The following is a 21,838-nucleotide window of genomic DNA, read 5'->3' as shown; positions in this document are numbered from 1 at the left end:
CTTTGAAGTTAAAAAAAAAGTTAGGGATGATTTAGTCGTCATTTATTATAAACAATTACAAATTAAGTTTAATCAATAATTACAGGCTAATTATTAGTTATTTCCATGTAACAAATAATAAAAAAAGAAAATTCAACTTTCTGTTCTACAATAACACTTACTCATTTAATTTGGCATATTTACAATCTTTCAATAATTATTTGTTGTGTTGTGACATGCACAGTTTCATTTTTGCAATTATGCTTTATGTAAAAAATAAAAGATCCAAGGATATCCCTCCCTTTAGGGAGAAATTTTAATCAGTGCACTTGATTATGTACTTCAATGTCATTTATAAAAACATGTTTTTAATTAACCCTTTTCCAGGCCCGACGAATTTAGATACGCTACCACAAAATGGACAGTTTTATATAGTTAACCTATGAGGGATTCATTTAAAAACGAATAGTATTTTTGACGATTTCAATTGATTTTATACCATATTGTAAATTTCCATCCCAGCCTATATACGTCCCACTGCTGGGCACAGGCCTCCTCTCAGAACTAGAGGGCTTGGGCCATAGTTCCCACGCGGGCCCAGTGCGGATTGGAAACTTCACACGCACCATTGAATTGCTTCGCTGGTTTGTGCAGGTTTCCTCACGATGTTTACCTTCACCGCAAAGCTCGTGGTAAATTTCAAATATAATTCCGCACATGAACTTCGAAAAACTCGAGGTGCGAGGCGGAGTTTGAACCCACGACCCTCTGCTTGAGAGGCGATAGGTCAGGCCACAACGGCTTATTGTAAATTTAGCAAGGTCGAATATTTGTGTACCTTTATGTGGTCGCTTTTATTAACTATGCCTGGAAAAGGGTTAAATATTTTCCAATATTTCTTTCACATTTTAAATTTTTAGTTGATTTCAGTATCTTGTAGAACCAACTATATCACAACACTAATAAATATATTGCTGACAGCTGGCAGACTGATGTCTATTCCCATCAAAAAATCCTCTTAAAACTCTTTGCCAGGCATAGTGCATATAACAACCACATAAATGTACATAAATATTCAACCTTCTTAGTATAAAATAAGGTACAAAATCATTTGAATTTGTTAAACATAATTTTCGTTTTTAAATTAATCCCACATAGGTAAACAACCTAAAACTAGGATTTATTTTGTGGTGGCACATCTAAATTTGCAGGCCTTGGATAAGGGTTAATACAATACAAAAGTTTTTTTTGACCGTTTTAGGCTCATTTCGTCATTTCGCGTCGATAGCTGTAGGCAGTGGCGCAGCTAAGTAACCATCTTTAATGCGAAAAAGAAATTGGGCCCCCAAAGTTCTGCTTATTATCTTCTTTCTTGGTTATCTGCGCTTAAGGTCACCACTAGATTTATTTTTTATATTCATAATTTGCAGGAATCGCAGGTCACTATTTTGCCCACTGGACGTGGGGAAGCGAATAAAATATGAAGCGCGCTGAGAGCCTGAGATGTGCGAAGAGTGAATAAACTATTTCTTTCTTTCTTTCAAATATCAAAATTAGTGTACTGATTACATAATATAGCAAACCGATTAGTGTAGTCCAATTCAATAATTATAGGTTAGGGTTCATTAAAACAAAATTACATAATGCCTTATTAACTAATTTGACTAAATTTAAAATGGCCATGATCCCATAATGCCTAAATATCAAATTGACGCATTATTAAAATGAACGAGTCATAATTACTGACCGAAAACGTCCAATTTCCGAAAAGACTAAATATTTATATGAATGTTTCCTTTAAACACCGGAGAGGCAAAATGTCACAGTCTCAAAATACCTAAATTTTTATACAAGCTTTTATTTAGTTAATTCTAGTTTAACTGTCATGATAACTGTCTGAGGGTGTAGGTATAACCTTTTAATATTTAGGTATTTTGAGATTTGGTTGTTTTGCGATGAAGGTGTAAACATCACAGTTTAGTTATTATGAGACAATGACATTTTAAAATTCAGCCGTAATTCAGTATTAGGTATTTTGGGATTCAGCCATTTTGACACCAAGTTATTTTGAGATCTAGGTATGTTGGTAATAGGGTATAACGAAATCAAGGTAAAATGAGACCTAACCTAATTATGCTTAGTTTAGATGAGATTTCAAGATCGTCATTATAATCTGAACATACTTCGGTGTATCTTCCTTGAGGGTATGGTGCCTCTCATTCTCAATCTACGCAAAGCCTCCCGTAAATGCTTCGGCTGCAGTGGCCCGGTTTCACCAGATGCCTCCAGTACTTCAAGAGCTATAAAGAAAAGCATTTAAACATGTAGTATCATTTATCATAGGTTCTAGTTATAAATATGTAAATGCATTTGTTAAAATAAAACATAGTTCAACTATGTACATATTTGCTACTAATTGATCAATTTATTTAAGGCACTAGATGAGGGAATGCAAGATATATTATTTTGTGCTTCCCCAAGAGACTGGCCTAATCAGTGTTCATAAACCTCGTTGAAATATTAGACAAAAAATACACTTGCGCTCCCAACAATAATGCAGTGAAATAATAACTTATTTCTTGACATTAGGGATCCTTTTCCCTCCCATCCTTGGTTGGTTGATTCATTAAAAATCTAGCTTGTGATAAAAATACTGAACAACAATTTACCTTCTTCAACAACTTCACCCACAAACACTTTTGCAATGCCAGACATGGCGATGACGACATTTTGGCCCACAGAACAGCCAGTAATGGTTTGCATGAGGCGTTTCACTGCTGCCTTAGGAAAGGCAGCTCTTCGGTACATCTCATATCTGTCTAGTTGCTCTTCAGTAAAGTTTGAGACTAGTACTCTGGAAAATTATACATTTTTTCAATTTACTTGAATTAATCAACATAACTAATATCTAAAATACGACAAATATTAGCTTTCAATGTGGACTGTAGTAAAAACACATCAAAACACCCAGAGGCTTTAAAATTAACCACTACAAATTTATCTTTTTTTATTGAACATATTAAACATGTTAAAATTATACAACTTACTGCATCTTCTCTCTTTCTTCTTCCTCTAATTCTTTCTTACTTTTCTTTTCTCGTTCCCGCTCACTCATGAGCATGTCCTCAGCAGTCTGAGAATCATAATTGGAGTCACCTTGTTGAAAGTCATTCATATCAGGCATGACCATACTGTCCTTCAATTCATCAGGTTCACTTCTGTCATTTGTTTCTCCATTGGGTTCTAATCTACTGCCATCACCAATTTGATTGTCAAATGTATAATCCGTTATATAGGAATCATAATTATCTACAGGATCAACTATAGTGTCTACTTCAGAGTTGATGAAATTTTCTGAGCTATCTAAATAGATATTTCCCAGTTCATCAGCTCTATGGACTGTTTCCACATTTTGGATGCTGTCAGTGTATGTTTCTAAAAGCTCACTTTCAGCATTAGTTGCACTTGGTGTACTTTCTTCATAATTAACCAATGTTGTATCTGAAACTCAAAACAATCCATTGGAATAACATGTTTGATTGCAGGATTGCGGTGGATCACAAGACCAGTCTGAGTGAAGAGCCTTGGGGGAGGCCTATGTCCAGCTTTGGATATCTTTTGGCTGACATGATGATGATGATGATAAACATGTTACAGCAACACATCATTATTTTTTATTAAATACTAGTTTTTGCCTGCAACTTCATCTGCAAAATATTTGTTTCTCACAAGCCTGCGGAAACTGCAATTTTATAAGAAAAAAAAATCTATATCCTTCCCAGGGTCTTAAACTATCTCATACCCAATTTTATCTAAATCTGTTCAGCAGTTTAAATGTGAAGTGGTAACAAATAAATAGAGAAACTATCGCATTTATAATATTAGCAAGGATAAGGAAGTTAGGATGATCAAATGAGCCTCATAGTGGATTCTAGTACTGCCTGCCTTGGGTGTTTCAGTGATTAAGTAACAATGTGAAGAAACGCCAAGAACAGGAGATAATTCAAGAGGAGCTTTAGTGCAATAATCAAATAAGGTAAGTGCAAAAAATCTTACATTCAGGTTCATCTTTGAGAAGCTTCTCCTCTATTTCCAAGGATATTTCTTGCGTGTCGTCTTCATTGGAGTCGCTGTGCTCCAGTTCTCGGGCTAATTCATCCTCTGAAATTAAAATAGAATGTGGCAATGTTTACTTCCATACAAGCGTGATTTAGGTCAAAAGTTTAGTCAGTTTTATTTAAGTGCCCTATTATGAACATATCATAATTGTTCTTTCCTACAATGAAAGTAGAATAATTGAGTAAACAAATATAATTAAATAAGTCGACTGAACTGTATAGTACAATCTAAGTACAATACAAAATAGTAGAATATAAACAAGTGGCGAATTCAAGTGTTAAATTGTACCTCTTAATCTTTCAGCTTCGGATAAACTATCGCTGCCTGGGTTATCTGCCATTACGGTTCTTTATTTCAGCGGCAATAACGTAATTCAAAGGTAAGCTTTTAGATACCGCACTCAAAATAAAAAAATACCACAGATTTTCCAGTCCAGCAGGACTACTATGAAACTCGAAACTCGAAGTTTGTATCGTACCGTCTCTTTCGCTCTCGTATTAAATAGTGTAAGTTTCAGAGGGACCGCATGACACGAACTTCGAGTTTCGTGTTTCGTAGTAGCCCTGCAGACTCAAATGATATGACAGAACTGAGGTGTATTTTACTAGACATTTTCATTTTATTCATGTTTTATGTAAGAAAATACACTTAAAGTGTACACTTAAACTTTATTAAAACACGATTCCATTACGCACTGGAGATGTGTAAAGAGAACTTAACGAGGATAGGCAAAAATCTCAGCATCTAGCTTACGGGAAATTATAAAAAAGGCGTGATGTGATAGAATGATAGATAGCTAGCCGCATTTGACATTGACAGTTAATTCTCCACGAAAACTCGACAATTCGATCCGCAGTGTATTTTTAGTAAATTTTGATCTCAGGGTGCGAACAGAGAGTTCCATCATGAGTTCAATTATGAAAGCCGCCGTTTCCCGAAGCCCTGCCTCATTGGTATGTCACAAACAAATATAGGCTTTAAAAAAGAAAACAAGTTATGTAATCCATCGTTTTGGGAGATGCTGTTTTGATCGGACACTTCAAAATTCTCCTGACGAAATTGCGCAATAATATAAATTACTTATTTTCAGCTACCTAAATTATCTCCAGTCCATAAATTGCCTTAGCAACTTCATCTTTATAGTTTTGTCTAGTTCTCCAAAAATCAGGGTATTTTACAAGATTCTGTAAATTAAGAGAAAGCTATTAGGATATGAAAGGATCTCTTAAACTTGTGTTTCAAAGCCCTAAATTACTTTTGAATTGAGGTCCCATTAATCAAAATTTAAACATTCTGTATAATGTAGCAAGTGATAAATCCGTCAAGTCTTAATTGCCGTCAATATCTTAGGCGCGACCAGTGGTGCATCAAGTATCTTCTCTGTTCATTGCATGTCTGCCAGGTAAAGGTAACCAATGTTTATCAAATGGAGAAAACTTGCTGCACTGCTTGTGGTGCATAGTCAAAGTTAGGCATTGAATTTATCCTAGAACTTTTTAGGTATATAGGTTTACTTTGACAGTTCAAATTCATCTCTTTCAGGCATCATATTTATACCGAAACCTCCACTTATCGGTTGGAGGTGCAACTCCAGTGAAAGATGGCTCTGCCAACACCAACATGACTAAAGCATACACAGTTGTTGATCACAAACATGATGCACTGGTCATTGGAGCTGGGGGTGCAGGTTTACGTGCGGCTTTCGGACTTGTGCAAGAAGGGTTTAAAACAGCTGTAGTCACGAAGCTGTTCCCTACAAGGTCACACACTGTAGCAGCGCAGGGTGGCATCAATGCTGCTTTAGGTATGTACTTTTTGGTAATTGTCAGAGCTTTCTAATAACACTAACTGTGTATTTACAATTACATTGTTGTAATTTTAGACAATTGGGAATATGCAAGAATCACAAATTTTCTTTTAAATATCTATATGTGACACAAAACTTCTGTTGAAAATAAGGAAGAGGAAATAAAAACTTTGTGGTGCCTTCCTATGCAAACAACACCAAGAAGGAGAATCAGGGATGTTGTGGGTTACCCAGCTATGCTACTGCCTGAGTATTTGCATATCCTTTTTAGATATTTCAAAAATCCAAAATACTGTTAAACAATAAGGATCTATTTAAAAAAATAACAAAAATGCTTGCATATTCCGTATTGTTAATCATGTTCTTAACAGATGTCTAATTGTGGAAAGTACCATTTTAGTAATGTCCAGAACATAATAAAGGTGTTTGTGGTGAGGCCATTAGCATTAGTATATAGGAACATTGGTTTCCTTTCTGGGAATATAGCTACTTGAATAATATTACATAAGCAAGACTAGGAGCTTGTCATGTTGTCTTCAGTTCTAATATAGCAGAATAACTTGGTTGTGTTTATTTGTTTTGTATAATATAAAGATTTATATTACTGATAACATGAGATTACACTTTTAACTTTGGACATCATTAGATTATGTCACAATGAATGAGGGCTATCGTTTTTTGTCTCACTAGATGGCGCACTGTTGCGTGAGGTTTTTAAGTATGGCTTTCAAAGTCTGTTATTACGGGCGTGAAAACAAAGTTTGAATTAAACTCATATTTAATACACCTTAAAACCGTACCATAAAAATATCGAGCATGCCACAGTGTTGCATAGTCCCTGTTTTGTTCGGAATAAAGGGAGGACAAGGTTTTCCGAAAGACAAAACTGTCTCAAAACACAGACATTCATTACCCCGGAACGCATATTTGCTATAATTAATTTCAGATATTGCAAAATATTCACAAAATTATTCTAATTTTAAATAAACCCACGTAGCTCACCCAAAACCTATGAGATTTGACATTTCGGAGACCTCACGCTACACTAGCGCCTCTAGTGGCGAATTCATACGCGATAGCCCTCATTGCAATGTATTTTTAATTACTGCATTATTACCATCATTAACTAGTAATTAACTGGAACACAATAATAGCATTGGAATTAATTGACATTATTTAATAGTTTAAAAACATGTATATAACAATCTTTACTTACTTAAAGGTAATATGGAGGAAGATAGCTGGCTATGGCATATGTATGACACTGTCAAGGGTTCGGATTGGCTTGGAGATCAGGTAAAGTAGCATATTTTATCTATGGGATAATAAACATTGACTGGTAAAAATAAATTTGCCCCTTACAACATGTAACAAAGGAAGAGTAAAAATACTCCTACCTGATCATTCATTGCTCGACCGTGACAATTAACAGAGTTGGATCTGCAATTATTGTGCCAAAGTCAAATATACTGTTTTTAATGACTTTGACCTAATAATCGTAAAATGACCAAATGGTAGATCCGACTGTTAATTGTCATGCTCGTGCTATCTGTTACCTTAAGCATAACTTTTTAGCTGTTTTCTTTGTAATATTTCTATTAATTTCAATCAATCAGTATGATGATGATGATGATGAATTCCTGTAGTCCCTCAGCAGGGACATAGGGCTCGCAGTAGGGACTTCCATGCGTCACGGTCCTGTGCTGTGGCTTCTAGGTCTCAATCAGTATAATAGAAAAAAATTATAACAAAAAATTGAACCAACTACAAAAAACCATGAAAATATTTTTCTACCACTCTGAAGTTGGTGCCTCAGCACGAGCCAGCAGGAGTGGACCTATAGTCATATACCTCACCTACATACTAATACGCCTATATTGGGCTTCAATCACTGGCAAAAGTTGCCATTTAATTTAGTAGGTACAGAAGTTGTGCAATATTATTATGATTATGAAATTCTGTAATCTTTCTGCTCATATCAGTAATGTTTACCATTTTTATCCTTTGTATTATTTGTTAGGACATGGCAGGTGAGATTGATTTAATTAATAACCTTTTATTAATCAAATCAGCTAATAAAAACGCAGTTAAGCTCAAATAATCAGGAATAATGTAGCTCATAATATTACTTAGATTTTTATGATGTCCATTATCATCTGCAATAAATTGGAAGTAAATAAATTTCGAAAATACAAACTGAGACATGGATGCACAGAAAAACCAGAAAAAGAGATCATCGCTGGGAATCGAACCCAGGTCCTCAGCAATCCGTGCTGCGTGCTATAACCCCTACACCACCGCTGGACAGGAATCTAGACACGAATTTTTCCTATGCATACATATCTCAGATTGCTTATTTCTACTACGCTACTTATGCAGCAGCACTAGCGACATCTATGTTCCGATCTCATCGAGAGACGTCACACTCTTTCGGAACCAACCGCTCACTCAGACAAGAGATGTCGCTACTAAGCAATCAAATTATGATTGGTTTTTTGGAGTCTTTTTGTATTTTTTATTTCAACTCCAAATTTGTTACTTTTACGGGTAAAAGTAACAAATTTAAACAAAACAAAGTAAAAATTTGGAGTTGAAATAAAAAATACAAAAAGACTCCAAAAACCAATCATAAGTAAATAAATTGTTCTGATAAAGACTCAATAACAGCAGGCAGGACTTAATGTTAAACATATACAACTTATATAGGCTACTATCATAGTAATAAAATCATTTGCTAAAGAACAAAAATGTTGCTTCAATCTGATTTATATTACTACTTGTTAGGGTAATTATTAGAGTTGCCAAAACAACATATTGCTTAACATTCCTAGTGACAAGTTATAGTAGCCAGAACAAGTGGGCATTGATAGTATGCTGGTGTTTAATGTTTGTATCTCAAAACAGTACTTTTTGTCACATGACTGAACCATGTTTCAATTAAAGTTTTTTGTTTTTCTCACAACTAACTGTTTTCTTTATGTTTACCTTGATATATGCCAAGCGTGGTGACGGCACAGGGCAAAATGACAATATTATTATCTTGGTGACCACTTTTCTATAATCCATAAATTATTTGTCTATTTTTCGGAATTGTTGTGTTGCCAATAAAAAGGATTTCCTGCGAAATAACTTGTCCATTAAGACTTTTACGATAGACAAATCGAAAAGAAAATACATTTTTGATGTTATAAATGGATTACCAGCTGCTTTAGGTACTGTAAATAATAATGATAATAACAATATAATAATAAATTTTATTTCAGATATTTTTTATAATCATCTACTTATACGTATTTGGGTAAAGTAATAATGAAACAACTTTGCGGCCGTAGACCAAGGCTCATTGTTATTCATGACTACTCTATTGTGTTGAGTCTTGCGTGCTGAATGCCTCTCTAATAATGCTAAATGCGTCTAGACAGTCATAACTGTATTCCTATCCTATCATTACTTTTACTTCAGCATCATGTTAGGATCGAGCTTAAGAGCGTAAATTTGGGTTAAGTTAAGAAATACTTAAGAAAATAGTTCGAAAAATCAGTTATGCCATGGGCAATTAATTATATCTACATACAATTGTATGTGCAATTTCAGTAGCACAACAGAACTTCTTCCAATTTTGTTGTCATTTAAGTACCAGCTGAGTGGACCATTTTTTACCTATTTACATATACATTATTATTATTATCTAGCCTGGATTGATGTCCCACTGCTGGGCAAAGACCTCCCCCCATGTCCTCCATTTCTCCCGATCCAAAGTAGCCTGAGGCCAGTCGTCGAGAAATACATCCAGGTCGTCCCGCCATCTCCGTCTGGGCCCACCCCGCCGTCGGTATCCGTCCTGTGGCACCTATTCTGTGGCATTTTCAGCCCACCGCAGTTCGCATTCGGCTGACATGGCCGCCGCCGGCCCAGTCCTACTTCAACCTGGCAGTCTTTGCACCAACATCGACAATGCGTGTTTTAGAACGCAACGCCGTGTTCCGGATACGGACAATCCGTCCCACTCCGACCATGCTGCGCTCCATAGCTCTATGGCAACATTTTCAACTAATGTAAAAAAATCATCACAATCATCCGTTTAGAAGCTACGATGCTAAAGACAGACACAGATAGACGGGTTAAATTTAATATAAAGATAAAGAATGGAGTTAATGAGCAGAGTTCGTGTGTTTTGAGTCCTTGAATTACTTGTTTATTTGCATGACTTCGCCACGCCATCTTTCATGACTCTTTCTCGTTTATCGTTGATGAGCAAATTCCAGCTCTATCGCTATGTCATTACGGTTTGTGGTATCTTCTTGTCTTTCTAATCAGACGTAATAGGTACAGTTGGTACGACAGATATGTGTAATAATGATGCGACACACGCAACTCACTGCCACTTCGGTTGCATAACAGAACTACATATGTACACGTTACATGGATATACCTACAGTCACCAGCACCAATATCTGACACAACAAGCGTACATAAATATCTGATACGATTCTATTTCTAGGGCCGTAAGGACGTGTCAGATATTTTTGCACGCTCCGCTGTGGCAGATATTAATGCCGGTGGCTGTACTTATTGACATGTGAATTACATTTAATAAATAAATAAATAATTATGTCATGTATAACAAATGAAAATGTATAATACAGATTAATACGTTAATAAAAATCCGATGCGAGCCGTTTGTTGTAAATCATGCTAAATGGTCCAGTGTTGTTGGATACTAATCTAGTGACTTGTCATGCCAGGATGCCATCCACTACATGACGCGCGAGGCGCCGCACGCCGTGATCGAGCTGGATAACTACGGCATGCCGTTCTCGCGCACGCCCGAGGGCCGCATCTACCAGCGCGCGTTCGGCGGACAGTCGCTCAAGTTCGGCAAGGGCGGGCAGGCGCATCGCTGCTGCGCCGTCGCCGACAGGTCACTATTATTTAATTAACACGGCATTACGAGTACATTCAGTTACGAACCGCGAGGCGAAGCGTTGGCAGACCTCCCATAATAGGTAGACTGACGACATCTTGAGGGTCGCTGGCAACCGGTAGATGCAAGTTGATCGTTCGTTCTGGCGTTGTAAGAGGGAGGCCTTTGCTCGGGGAGAGAAGAAGACTAACATTAAATTACAAAATATAAAATTGTTCATTTTTGTGTAATATCCCATTTGTGCCAAAAATCCGCAACAAAGGAAGATTTTTTCGGCTATTTGATTTCTAAAGTAAGTATACAAAAACAACTGGAGGGCTGAAAATAGTGCCCAGCTAATAAGAAGAATTAAAACTTTGTATGGAAAATGGTCAAAAATGCCATCCAACGGTGTTGTTCTGGGATTATGTCTAAATTTCGTTGAACTGTTAACCACGGGCCTTTTTGTCATATTTATTATATCATATTTGTAATTAATTTGGTAAATAATAAACGTTGTATAAATTGCACATACTAAACATGATTTAAGTACTACATTTTTTACTCATTTTTTTGTTACCACCATTATAATTTTTGCATTTTTGTTTCAGAACCGGGCACTCTCTGCTCCACACCCTGTACGGCCAGTCTCTGCGCTACGACTGCGAGTATTTCATCGAGTACTTCGCTCTGGATCTGCTGATGGAGGATGGCGTCTGCAAAGGCTGTATTGCCATCAACCTCGAGGACGGAACACTGCACAGGTGACACTACTAACTGAGCAATTGATATTTATATTGTTGTATTTCTAAATTATTCGAGACACGAAATATCACTATACAAAACGAAATAGGAAAAAGTAAAACTATTTGCCCGAAATGGTCCCGCCTCAGCATAAATGCAGAGCGAAGATGCAAGCTTTGCTGAGCTTACTTTGGGACTAGGTCAATTGGTGTGAATTATCCCGTGATATTTATTTAGACTCCTCGGATGGAGTCAGCGCTGGACTTATGGGAGCAATAATTGATTTTAGGAACAGAAGTCTGTAAAAATGGCAGTATATAAGAACGTATACTGATTTTTACTGCTTTTTAAAAACCAAAATGTACGTGATATCATAATGTCACGACTACGCATGGCGCACACTATTTATTTTTATAAGAAAAAAAAAATCATAATATGCAGTTTCAGTTATAGAAATAGAAAACTGGTCAAGTATGTGTGTGGGCTACGCGCAGTGTAGGGTTCCGTAAAGTACGGCAAATATTAAATATTAAATTTGATTGACTATTATACTGCCATTATTCATGCAGGCTCTATACAGCCTACAATGTTTATACTTTTCTGTTCATTCAATGTGTTCAACATACACATACCTATAATTTAGATATATAATTTACTAGAGTTTACTCGCGAATTCGCACGCGTAAACCATTAGGTCCAGCGGTTTCCCGTAAATTCAAAAATGTAATCGTGGTCTTCATTAAAATTGCACTATGAACGACTGTGCAAAATTTCATGACTCTAAACCTAGCAATAGAGAATTCAAGAGTTTATCTCTATCCCGTGAAAATATCGAGACAAAATAAGCCTGTGCGTTATTCCAGACGTCCAGCTATCTACATACCAAATTTCATCCAAATCCATACATCAACCATCTCACCATCTCAGACTATATCTTCGCTTATCATCAGCCATGATTGTATTCAAAAGCAAGCCTATTTCTGTGTAAAAAATCCGTTCAGCCTTATAGCGTGAAGGAGTAACAAACATACATACACACACACTCACATACCAACCAACTTTCTCATACAGTAATGTGTGTTGTGTCGCAGGTTCCAGGCCAAGAACACAATCCTGGCGACGGGCGGCACGGGCCGCTCTTACTTCAGCTGCACGTCGGCGCACACGTGCACGGGCGACGGCACGGCCATGGCGGCGCGCGCCGGCCTGCAGAACGAAGACATGGAGTTCGTGCAGTTTCACCCCACCGGTAACAGCCTATACCTACACCCGGATTTGCACTGCGAGCGGAGCGGACTCATTAATACTTTAAATTACATCATCAAGTACTTGATGCAGCCGATCGTCGTACGTTAAACTAAGTCATTAATGAGTCCGCTCCGCTGGCGGTGGAAACCGGACTTTTTGCTGGCACAACAATAAAGCCACTGGCAGATTAGATACGTAGCAAGAGTAGCAAGTGCTACGGGCATCGGGCGACAACACGTTTTGATCGAAAAAAATATCAATTTACTAGCTGTTGCCCGCGACTCCATCTGTGTACAGAATACACAGACAGCTGACACAGCGTACAGAATGGTGATTATTCCACCAACAAGAGCTAGGCTCTTAAATATATGATGATGATCTTATATTAAATAAATAAATATTGCCCGAGATGATAATTGGCCATTTTCACAAAAATGTGTACCTTTCTTTTTTTTATTTTATAAAAAATATAGCTTTTCTGACTCAGAATCAAGAGCATAACCGATTCCGATGGCTTAAAAAAATGTCGTAAACAAAAACGGCTGTTTTGTTGTTGTGTCGTTTTTTTTATTCACTCGGTATGGGCGTCACAAAACTGACTCATAAAATTTGTATCAAAAAACTAAACAAATTTTGAAAAAAAGGTACACGTTTTTTGAAAACGCCCTATAACTCTGAGTAGAGATCGCTCTTAAGCGATAAGGCCGCCTGTTGCTTACCTTGTAATTTTCTCTCTTTGTACCTGTTTCTGTACCGCTTACTATTTGTGGTGTACAATGGAGTAATTGTATTGTATTGTACCCTGTATTATTTATTAACTGTATCATTTACTATACAGGTATTTACGGCGCCGGTTGCCTGATAACGGAGGGCTGCCGCGGCGAAGGCGGTTTCCTGGTAAACGCGAAGGGCGAGCGCTTCATGGAGCGGTACGCGCCCGTCGCCAAAGACCTTGCCAGTCGCGACGTCGTCTCCCGGTCCATGACGATCGAGATCATGGAAGGTCAGGCGGGAATCATTCGTTTTGCGTTTAACCTATTAACCATCAATATAAAACCAACTTCAACTTGAAGTAAAACTTTCTACAATGGAAATAGTGAAATGGATCAACTCTTATGGTCCCACTCAATTTTCGACATGTCTCATTCTATATCACCTTATTTTGGTAGAATGCAATAAATGTTTTTGATGTGGCCATTATATTTAATAAATCAGACAATTAAGCTTATTTTCTGAAATTCAATCTGAAATCAATTAATGAAAAGAACGATGGGGTCCCCGGGCTTTGTATTATAATGCTGTAGGTATCCATGGGCGGCGGTGATCACTTAACATCAGGTGACCCGCATGCTCGTTTGCCAGCTATTTACCAAAAAAAAATATGGACAAACAACTTTTTCTTGTACCTCGTTGCTATGGTCACGTCTCCTGGTCAACTCTTTAAAACCATAACTTCCTATATGTTTTCTGTGGTTAAAATTTATCGAGCGTACATTTTTGTCGTAGTTACAATCCTATTATTTTATGAACTGTGTCCTAAGCACATTAGTAGCATATACTTAACAGTTTTTTAAGACTATGTCACGGAAAAAGTTGATTGACTCAAAAACGCATTTCCCACTACGCTATTACAAAATTAATAGTGAAATCTGAAAATTTGATGGTCTAAAATCAATCTTTGTACTCAGGTCGCGGCTGTGGCCCTGAGAAGGACCACGTGCATTTACAGTTGCACCACCTCCCGCTCGACCAGCTGAAGCAGCGTCTGCCGGGTATTTCCGAGACGGCGATGATCTTCGCCGGCGTTGATGTCACCAAGGAGCCCATCCCTGTGTTGCCCACCGTACATTATAACATGGGTGGCACTCCCACCAACTACCGCGGAGAGGTCAGTCAACTTGTCAAAGCTTGGTTAGTCAAAGTATGTTCGCTGCGGACGGGTAGTTTTCTTACTCTTAAATTGATAGTGTAGACCACAGTGAACATGATTCAAAACTATCTTTTTGTATTTTTGTTTAAATGTTGTTTTTTTTGACTATAAGGTAACAACGAGATTTGAACTACTGCGATCTCACGTACAAAATTTCGCACACAATAAAGTGCATTTTCCATCCATACAAGCTTTGCTTAAGTCAATTCAAAATGTTTTTATTCCATTTAAACTATAATAAACACTTACTAACGTTGAAAAACCTATCACCGGTTCGGTAAAAACCTTTTTTAAGAAGAAACAGGCAAGAAATTAAGAAGAAACCGGCAAGAAATTCCATGAGGTTTAGCATTGATTCTGGGTTTGCCTTAGTATGGAACAGTCAAGTACAGAAACGATCGATACGGCCAAAGTTACGAAAGTATGTATACACGTCTTTATTTTAACAGTTGATTCTAACAATTTAATAATATTTTCATAAATTTAAAAATATTAATTTTGATTTTATTACTGCGAGGTTAACACAACACAGTGTACATACTACTTAGCTTAAGTGTAAAGCTAAAATTGTTAATAACCTATTATAAGGTCTTTTGCCTGAAATAAACACTTTAATTTTATTTCAGTTATCGATTTAACATTAAGGTCCTGTATACATAATTTAGTAATGTTCACTGTATCAATGTCTTTGTATGGTCTGTTTTTAAATCCGAGATACTAAAATTACGTTTCATGTGTTACCTGTTCTTTGCGTCTCATAAATAGTGATGTGCCGCAACCGGTTATCACCGAAAGATTTTGTAGGTACCTATGTTATATGCCTAAAATCAGATCGTACGTAAAATCGTATCGTAATGACGTACTAACATGTAGGGCACTTAGGACATTCTAAAAAAGGTAAAATGGGTCTAATAAAAATGCGACCCTTTTGGAGATATTTCTACTTTTTATAGATGTTGATATTTAAGTTTCAATTTCATTCTAAGTACAATCCCCCTCAATGCTTACCATAAAAACACACATACCATAACACGAGAAAACGTACTGAACACATCCGATCACAATACGAGTAAAGTAAAGAATGTCGAAATTGTCGAATACGAAAAACATGAATGACGTTGTGTGATATCTGGCCCTGTACTACGAAATGCAAAACTAGCACTGTTCGTTTTATGCTGGCCACATTATTTTTACATTTGACATTTCAGACTGTCATTTTAGTATCTAGGTTTCACAAATAGACCATAGTTTACTGTACTAGGTCAATGGGCTAGAATCTTAAAAAAATGTAATTAGTCTGTCACACCTACTTACACTTTTTACTAAAATGAGTGACGTCACTGGCCCCCACTGGCCCCCTGAACTTTGACGCGCTTTATCTTTGCAATTTGTTGTTTGATTGGCGAAAGAATACTTACGTGTTCAATATTTTCTGATAATCTAACTAGAATGCAGAATGATATTTTTACTACCCAGGAAACTACCTACCCTATTGTGAGGTTTTTTTGACGTTATGGTCTTGCTTGCGATTGGCTAATAACTAAATGAGCCAATTGCAAGCAAGACCGTGACGTCAAAAAAGACCTCACGATACTAACGGCATCTAGCGTTATTTCGCCTGTCTTTTAACCCTCATTGGTATAAATAGTTAATTATGATTGTATATTTGTTAAGGTGATCGTCCACCGCGAGGGGCAGGACCGCATCGTGCCGGGTCTGTACGCGGCGGGCGAGGCGTCGTGCGCGTCGGTGCACGGCGCCAACCGGCTCGGCGCCAACTCGCTGCTCGATATCGTCGTGTTCGGCCGCGCCTGCGCCAACACCGTCGCAGAGACCAGCCGCCCCGGCGACGCGCAGGCTCCGCTCAATGACGTAACTATACCATACCAAAAATCATCATAATGTCAGCCGAAACAAGTCCACTGCTGGACATAGGCCTCCTCAAGGCTCTCCACTCAGACCGGTCTTGTGCTTTCCGCATCCACCGCGATCACCAGACATCGACTAGATCGTCGCTCCATCTTGTTGGAGGCCTACCGACAGCTCGCCTCGCGGTCCACGAATGCCATTCGAGACCTTCTGACCCTATCGCCATCAGTCCTGCGAGCAATGTGCCCGCCCACTGCCACTTCAGTTTCGCAATTCTTCGGGCTATGTTGGTAACCTTAGTTCTACTGTGGATATCATCATTTCTGATTCCATTCGTTGACTTTGACCTTCCTCATGAGGCCCATTGTTAGCAAACCATTAATAAAACGACGTATACCAAAAATAAAATTACCGAATGTCCAATATCCACCATTAGATCAAGCAGCAAGCAACAAATTACCCCCAAATAACGTTTGGGTTACGGACTTACATAATGTGCACATAATTTCGATTCAACAGTCCGGTAGTTTCGGAGCAAATAAGCTGTGACAGACGGACAGTCAGGTAGACACACATACAGAGTGATCCTATATTACCTCAAAAAAATCACTGAAGTTATTTATACTATCTGATGCAGAATGTCTCAAAGCTACACAATGCTACACAATGGTAACGCATAAAATTACGTCGCACCAAATTTATATAATTTTTAGACCTTATAATTCTATTTAACTCTCAATTAAATTGTTTTTTGTCACAAACCACCAGACCCCGTCAACCACGTCTGTCTGACTTATGTCTGGTGGTAGTCTTATGACTAGCAGAATTTAAAGAAGGGCGCTACTGCCTTCGCAGCTGTCACACGTTTGACGTAAATTTAGACATGTTTAGTTCTTTTACATCCATTTCTTGTCTTGTTCTTTGTTATGTTGTCTCTATTAACAGCATGTTGTTTACAGTCGACGGGCGAGGCGAGCGTGGCCAACCTAGACAGCGTGCGTTTCGCGAACGGCGCGCCCCCACCGCGATTTGCGGCTTCGCATGCAAAGGTGCATGCAGAAGAACGCCGCCGTCTTCCGCCAGAGGAGCACGCTCGAGGAAGGTCAGTTGCTAGCACCGCTGTGGGGATCAAGTTATCTTAAGTTAACAGTACAATCTATTAGCATCTTAATGTGTCTAATCCCATGATAATGTAACGATAACGAATATCAAACAGCTATCAAATCACTTTGTTCACATCGTGGGAGTTGCGGGAAACCGGTGGATGCAAGTGGCGAATTGTCGTTCATTGTGGCGTTCTAAGGGCCTTTATTCAGCAGTGGACGTCTTCCGGCTGATGATGATGATGATGGTGGTTGGTCTGACAATGGTTTTAGTCAAAGTAACTTGGTGCAAATTACACTAAATATCATAATAAATTCTTTAACAGATACAGATCTGTTAACTCACGAAGGAGCGCCCCTCCACATTTTATAATTGTAGTTGTAGGTCTATGTGTGCGTAGCTCGATCATATCCTCAGCCGCAACGTACCGTCAGTCACGCACACTGAGACTAAGACAACATGTAAGTACAAGGTTCACTCGTGCACATTGATAGATAGATAGCTGTAGAGGGGCGCTCCTTCGTGAATGAACAGATCTGTAAGATTTTATACTGGGTGTATGGTGAAACGACTCAAGCCGTGCTGCTGCGTGATCGAGATTATGCACAAAAGATATGGTCAAAGTGAATCCGAATACTCTTTGTGTCCATTTGCGACTAATCCAGACATCGCTTCGTTGGCACATTCGTTTTTCATCAAGCCCATCTGTTGTGTACCAGTTTCCCTAGTGTTTCACGCTCATTATAGATTTTTTATAAAATTTCAATTCTGGGAAGTCGAATTTAACACTGTTCGGATAAACTTCAAATTTGGTCCACATGTGTAAATAAATTACGAGGGGCGGCTGAAAAGTTCTAAGCCTAAGGTATTTTGAACATGAATCTCCGTGAGACTCACTCATATTAAATGATATTCTAACGGATAACTTACGTCTTAAACCGAGTTTAATATCATCAGTTTTACACACACCACGCACACACTTTTATTATTATTATTTTTGTACTTACTTTTTTATCGTTTTTTTATTTGTATACTTCACATGTTAAATAATTCTCCTAAGTTCTAACTATAACATAACCTCTGTACTGCAGACATCTGGGTTCGGAGGCTGGTGATCTGACATACAGGTTTCCCTAGTTCAGGCACCAGTCTCCACCGCACAAGTCTTATATCTAATTGCAACTGTAATGTGTAAATTTATCATTATTACTGGAATGTGGTGGAGTAAATAAACGATTTATTATATTTTATTATTATATCAATATCATTTAATATAAGCCTAAGGTACTTTGAGGTTTGCATATGTGTTATCGGTACTGGCCACTAAAAATACCATTTTCACTTCTCATGCTCTAAAAGTAGGTCAATATAGCCTTACGAGGCGGGAGTAAAGTGAGTAAAAGTAATTATTTTTTTAATTTGCTTCGAGTGACTTAGATAAACTCAAACAGCCAGTTACTTGCAAAAAATAAGATTGTGTGTGGACCATTTTCATGATGAAAATGTTACGTTCTTAGTCTACGTGGTCTTAGTTCTATGCTTTTTCCGCATAGAAAGTGGCGCCATTCTATTTTTCCATTTGTATATTGACGTGGTATTGACCATTTCGCCGATGCGATTTCGTTATATCTGTGTCTGGTTGGAAAAAAATACTTACCGCGAAAACTTTGAAATTGTTGTAGCGCGTAAATCATAAACGATTAAAACAAATTGATTATTCTCACAATGTCGTCAAGCGTCAAGTGATAGTGAAAATTATGATGTCGAGCAAAGAGCAAAAGACATAATTGATAATCTTTTGCCGCCGAAATCTAGAATGATTTATTTTTATTTTTTGATTAAATCTTTTTGTACTAAACTAACTGAAAAAGAAGTGAAAAATAGAGTTTTCACCACGAGACTAAAAGTCAATATAAACCCTCGAATAAATAGACACCCTCGCTAAAGCTCAGGTGGCTAACCACCTCGGGTATATATTCGCTTATTTAGCCCTCGATATAAAAAACATACTATTTAAAAAGTAAATAATTAAAAGAAAAAGTGTCGTTGTTTCTTTATTTCATCTCGAGATATCCGACGAATAAAGGTCATTATGTGTGAATTATCAACGCATACCACGAAAATTGAGCACCGTGCAGTAATTAAGTTTCTCACGAAAAGTGACAAATCGCCGAAAAGTATTTTGAAGAAATTGCTAGTATTCGGCTCATCAGGCCCTTCTCATGACACTGTGTAAAAATGGAGTCGACTTTTAAACTTGGACAGGAGTCGATCGAAGACGATCCTCGCCCAGGGAGGCCAATATCGGTTGAGACTGAAGAAAATACTTACTGAAAAGTCAAGAAGTTAGTATTAGAGGATCGGAGAATTAAGGTTTGGCAAATAGCTGAAGCCTGAAGTATTAGTAAGGAAAGAGTCGGAGAGATTTTCCATCAACATTTGCATATGACAAAAGTTAGTGCGCGTTCGGTGCCGAAAATGCTCACAGCTTTCGATAAAGAATGTCGTGTTCAAACTTGTCAGGCATTTTTAGAATTATGTGAAGATGGTTTAGATGAGTTTGTTCCCGTATAGTAAATGTTGATGAAACATGGATCAGACAGTATGAATCTATGCAGTGGATCGAAAAGGGTGAAATGCCACCGAAGAAATTCAAGGTTCAAAGATCAACGTCTAAGCTAATGGCCACCGTGTTTTGGGATTGCAAAGGCATTCTTTTAATAGACTATTTGGCAAAAGGCTCTACAATAAATGAGTTTATTATGCCGAGCTAGTAAGAAAGGTGCGACAAGCCATAGTCGAGAAACGAAGGGGCAAACTGAGCAAAGGCATTTTGTTTTTGTACACACGACGCCCCGTTCACACCGCTAGTGTTGCCAAGCTTGCTCTGAAGGAAACTGGCTTCGAGGAAATTGATCATCCACCGACAGTCCAGATCTGGCCCCTAGAGATTATTTTCTATTCAGCAATTTACAAAAGATTTAAGGGGAAAGCGATTTGGCAGTGATGAAGAAATGAAGGCGGCTGTACAGGAACATTTCGACATTTATTTTTTTAACGGTCTAAAAGCATTATTTAAAAAATTTAATAAATGCATTGAATTACGAGTAAAGAGAGATTATATTGAAAAATAAAAATAGAAAAAAAAACTGAATATTTTTTTCTACCTTAGGCTTTAGAATTTTCAGCCCGCCCCTCGTAATAATAACTACCAGCAAATGTTTTGCAAAAATTTAGTTTATATTCACCTTATAGTAGCTTTGAGTTGTAGGTCACTCTGAATATCTTCTTATCATGAGCAAAAATAAGTCAAACTAACATCTCCAAGTTTAAGGAATATCGTAACGTAGTGAAATAATGCCTGTAGAATCTACAGTGTAGACAGTGTAGATCAACGCAGACGTTTTCTCTCTATCAAAATGCAACCAATTGCACAAATAACTACGCAAAAGGAACAAAAGCTGGGGAAACTGGGTTTCTACGAACAAAAAAAAAGTTTTTGGCTCCAACATGTGCCGTAAACGAAGTTGCATGTTTCAATTGTCTACCACCTTAATAGCTGGCCCTTTTTTGTTATCCTTATACTATGAACAATGGAACCGATTTAGCTATCCTTTTATCGTTTTGCCATAAATTAGATAGGTTTACGATTTCGTAGTAGTAATACTTTAACTCATTTGACGTAGTGCTTTGTAAACGGATTTTACTAAACAAACACGATCTAAAGTATGAGTACATGCTTTTACCACGTTTTATGAGTATGCGTGTTACACGAAATGCCGAAATGATAAAATTTAAAATGGTAAAACTTTTTTCATTTGGTTTATTATTTACCTGTTGGGAAATAAAAATAACAAAAAATGACAAAAAAAAAAAAAACGTGATTCGGACGAAACGTTTAAATTATTCATATAGTCTACTTTTTCTAGCCTCGAGTGCCACAAAACGTTCTCATGGTATAGCTTTCAATACTTTTGTATTGTCCCAGGCCACAAGGCAAATCCACGAGATCTACACAGAATTAAGGACGTTCAAAGTGTCCGACCGCTCCCTGATCTGGAATAGCGATCTGATGAGGACGTTGGAGCTTCAGAACCTGCTCATAAACTCGGTGCAGATCGTGGAGGGCGCGCTG

The 21,838-nt window shown here is 37.6% G+C and overlaps 2 protein-coding genes across 2 annotated transcripts in view; one reads left to right on the top strand and one right to left on the bottom strand.

Moving 5' to 3' along the window:
- Positions 1-25: 25 nt before the first annotated feature.
- Positions 26-4,537, bottom strand: Taf11 (TATA-box binding protein associated factor 11). Its single transcript, XM_074105496.1, has 5 exons — positions 4,387-4,537; positions 4,036-4,140; positions 3,027-3,480; positions 2,649-2,833; positions 26-2,279 (listed from the first exon to the last, which is right to left on the bottom strand). Exons 1-5 carry the CDS (start codon positions 4,436-4,438, stop codon positions 2,146-2,148), a joined length of 930 nt encoding a protein of 309 aa, XP_073961597.1. The 5' UTR covers positions 4,439-4,537; the 3' UTR covers positions 26-2,145.
- Positions 4,538-4,886: 349 nt separating this feature from the next.
- Positions 4,887-21,838, top strand: part of LOC141441228 (succinate dehydrogenase [ubiquinone] flavoprotein subunit, mitochondrial-like) — an 18,446-nt gene continuing 1,494 nt past the window's right edge. Inside the window, 13 exon segments of the mRNA XM_074105900.1 lie at positions 4,887-5,051; positions 5,641-5,902; positions 7,128-7,201; positions 10,651-10,826; positions 11,420-11,572; positions 12,644-12,801; positions 13,639-13,803; positions 14,489-14,688; positions 16,405-16,602; positions 17,559-17,611; positions 17,613-17,701; positions 20,278-20,360; positions 21,692-21,834. Of these exon segments, the coding sequence (XP_073962001.1) occupies positions 5,004-5,051; positions 5,641-5,902; positions 7,128-7,201; positions 10,651-10,826; positions 11,420-11,572; positions 12,644-12,801; positions 13,639-13,803; positions 14,489-14,688; positions 16,405-16,602; positions 17,559-17,611; positions 17,613-17,701; positions 20,278-20,360; positions 21,692-21,834 (1,802 nt within the window). The 5' untranslated portion in view covers positions 4,887-5,003.

This window comes from Choristoneura fumiferana, chromosome 23, assembly GCF_025370935.1.
Source record: "Choristoneura fumiferana chromosome 23, NRCan_CFum_1, whole genome shotgun sequence".
In the NCBI taxonomy this organism is placed as follows: Eukaryota; Metazoa; Arthropoda; class Insecta; order Lepidoptera; family Tortricidae; genus Choristoneura; species Choristoneura fumiferana.
This window is presented reverse-complemented; position numbering and strand designations above follow the sequence as displayed.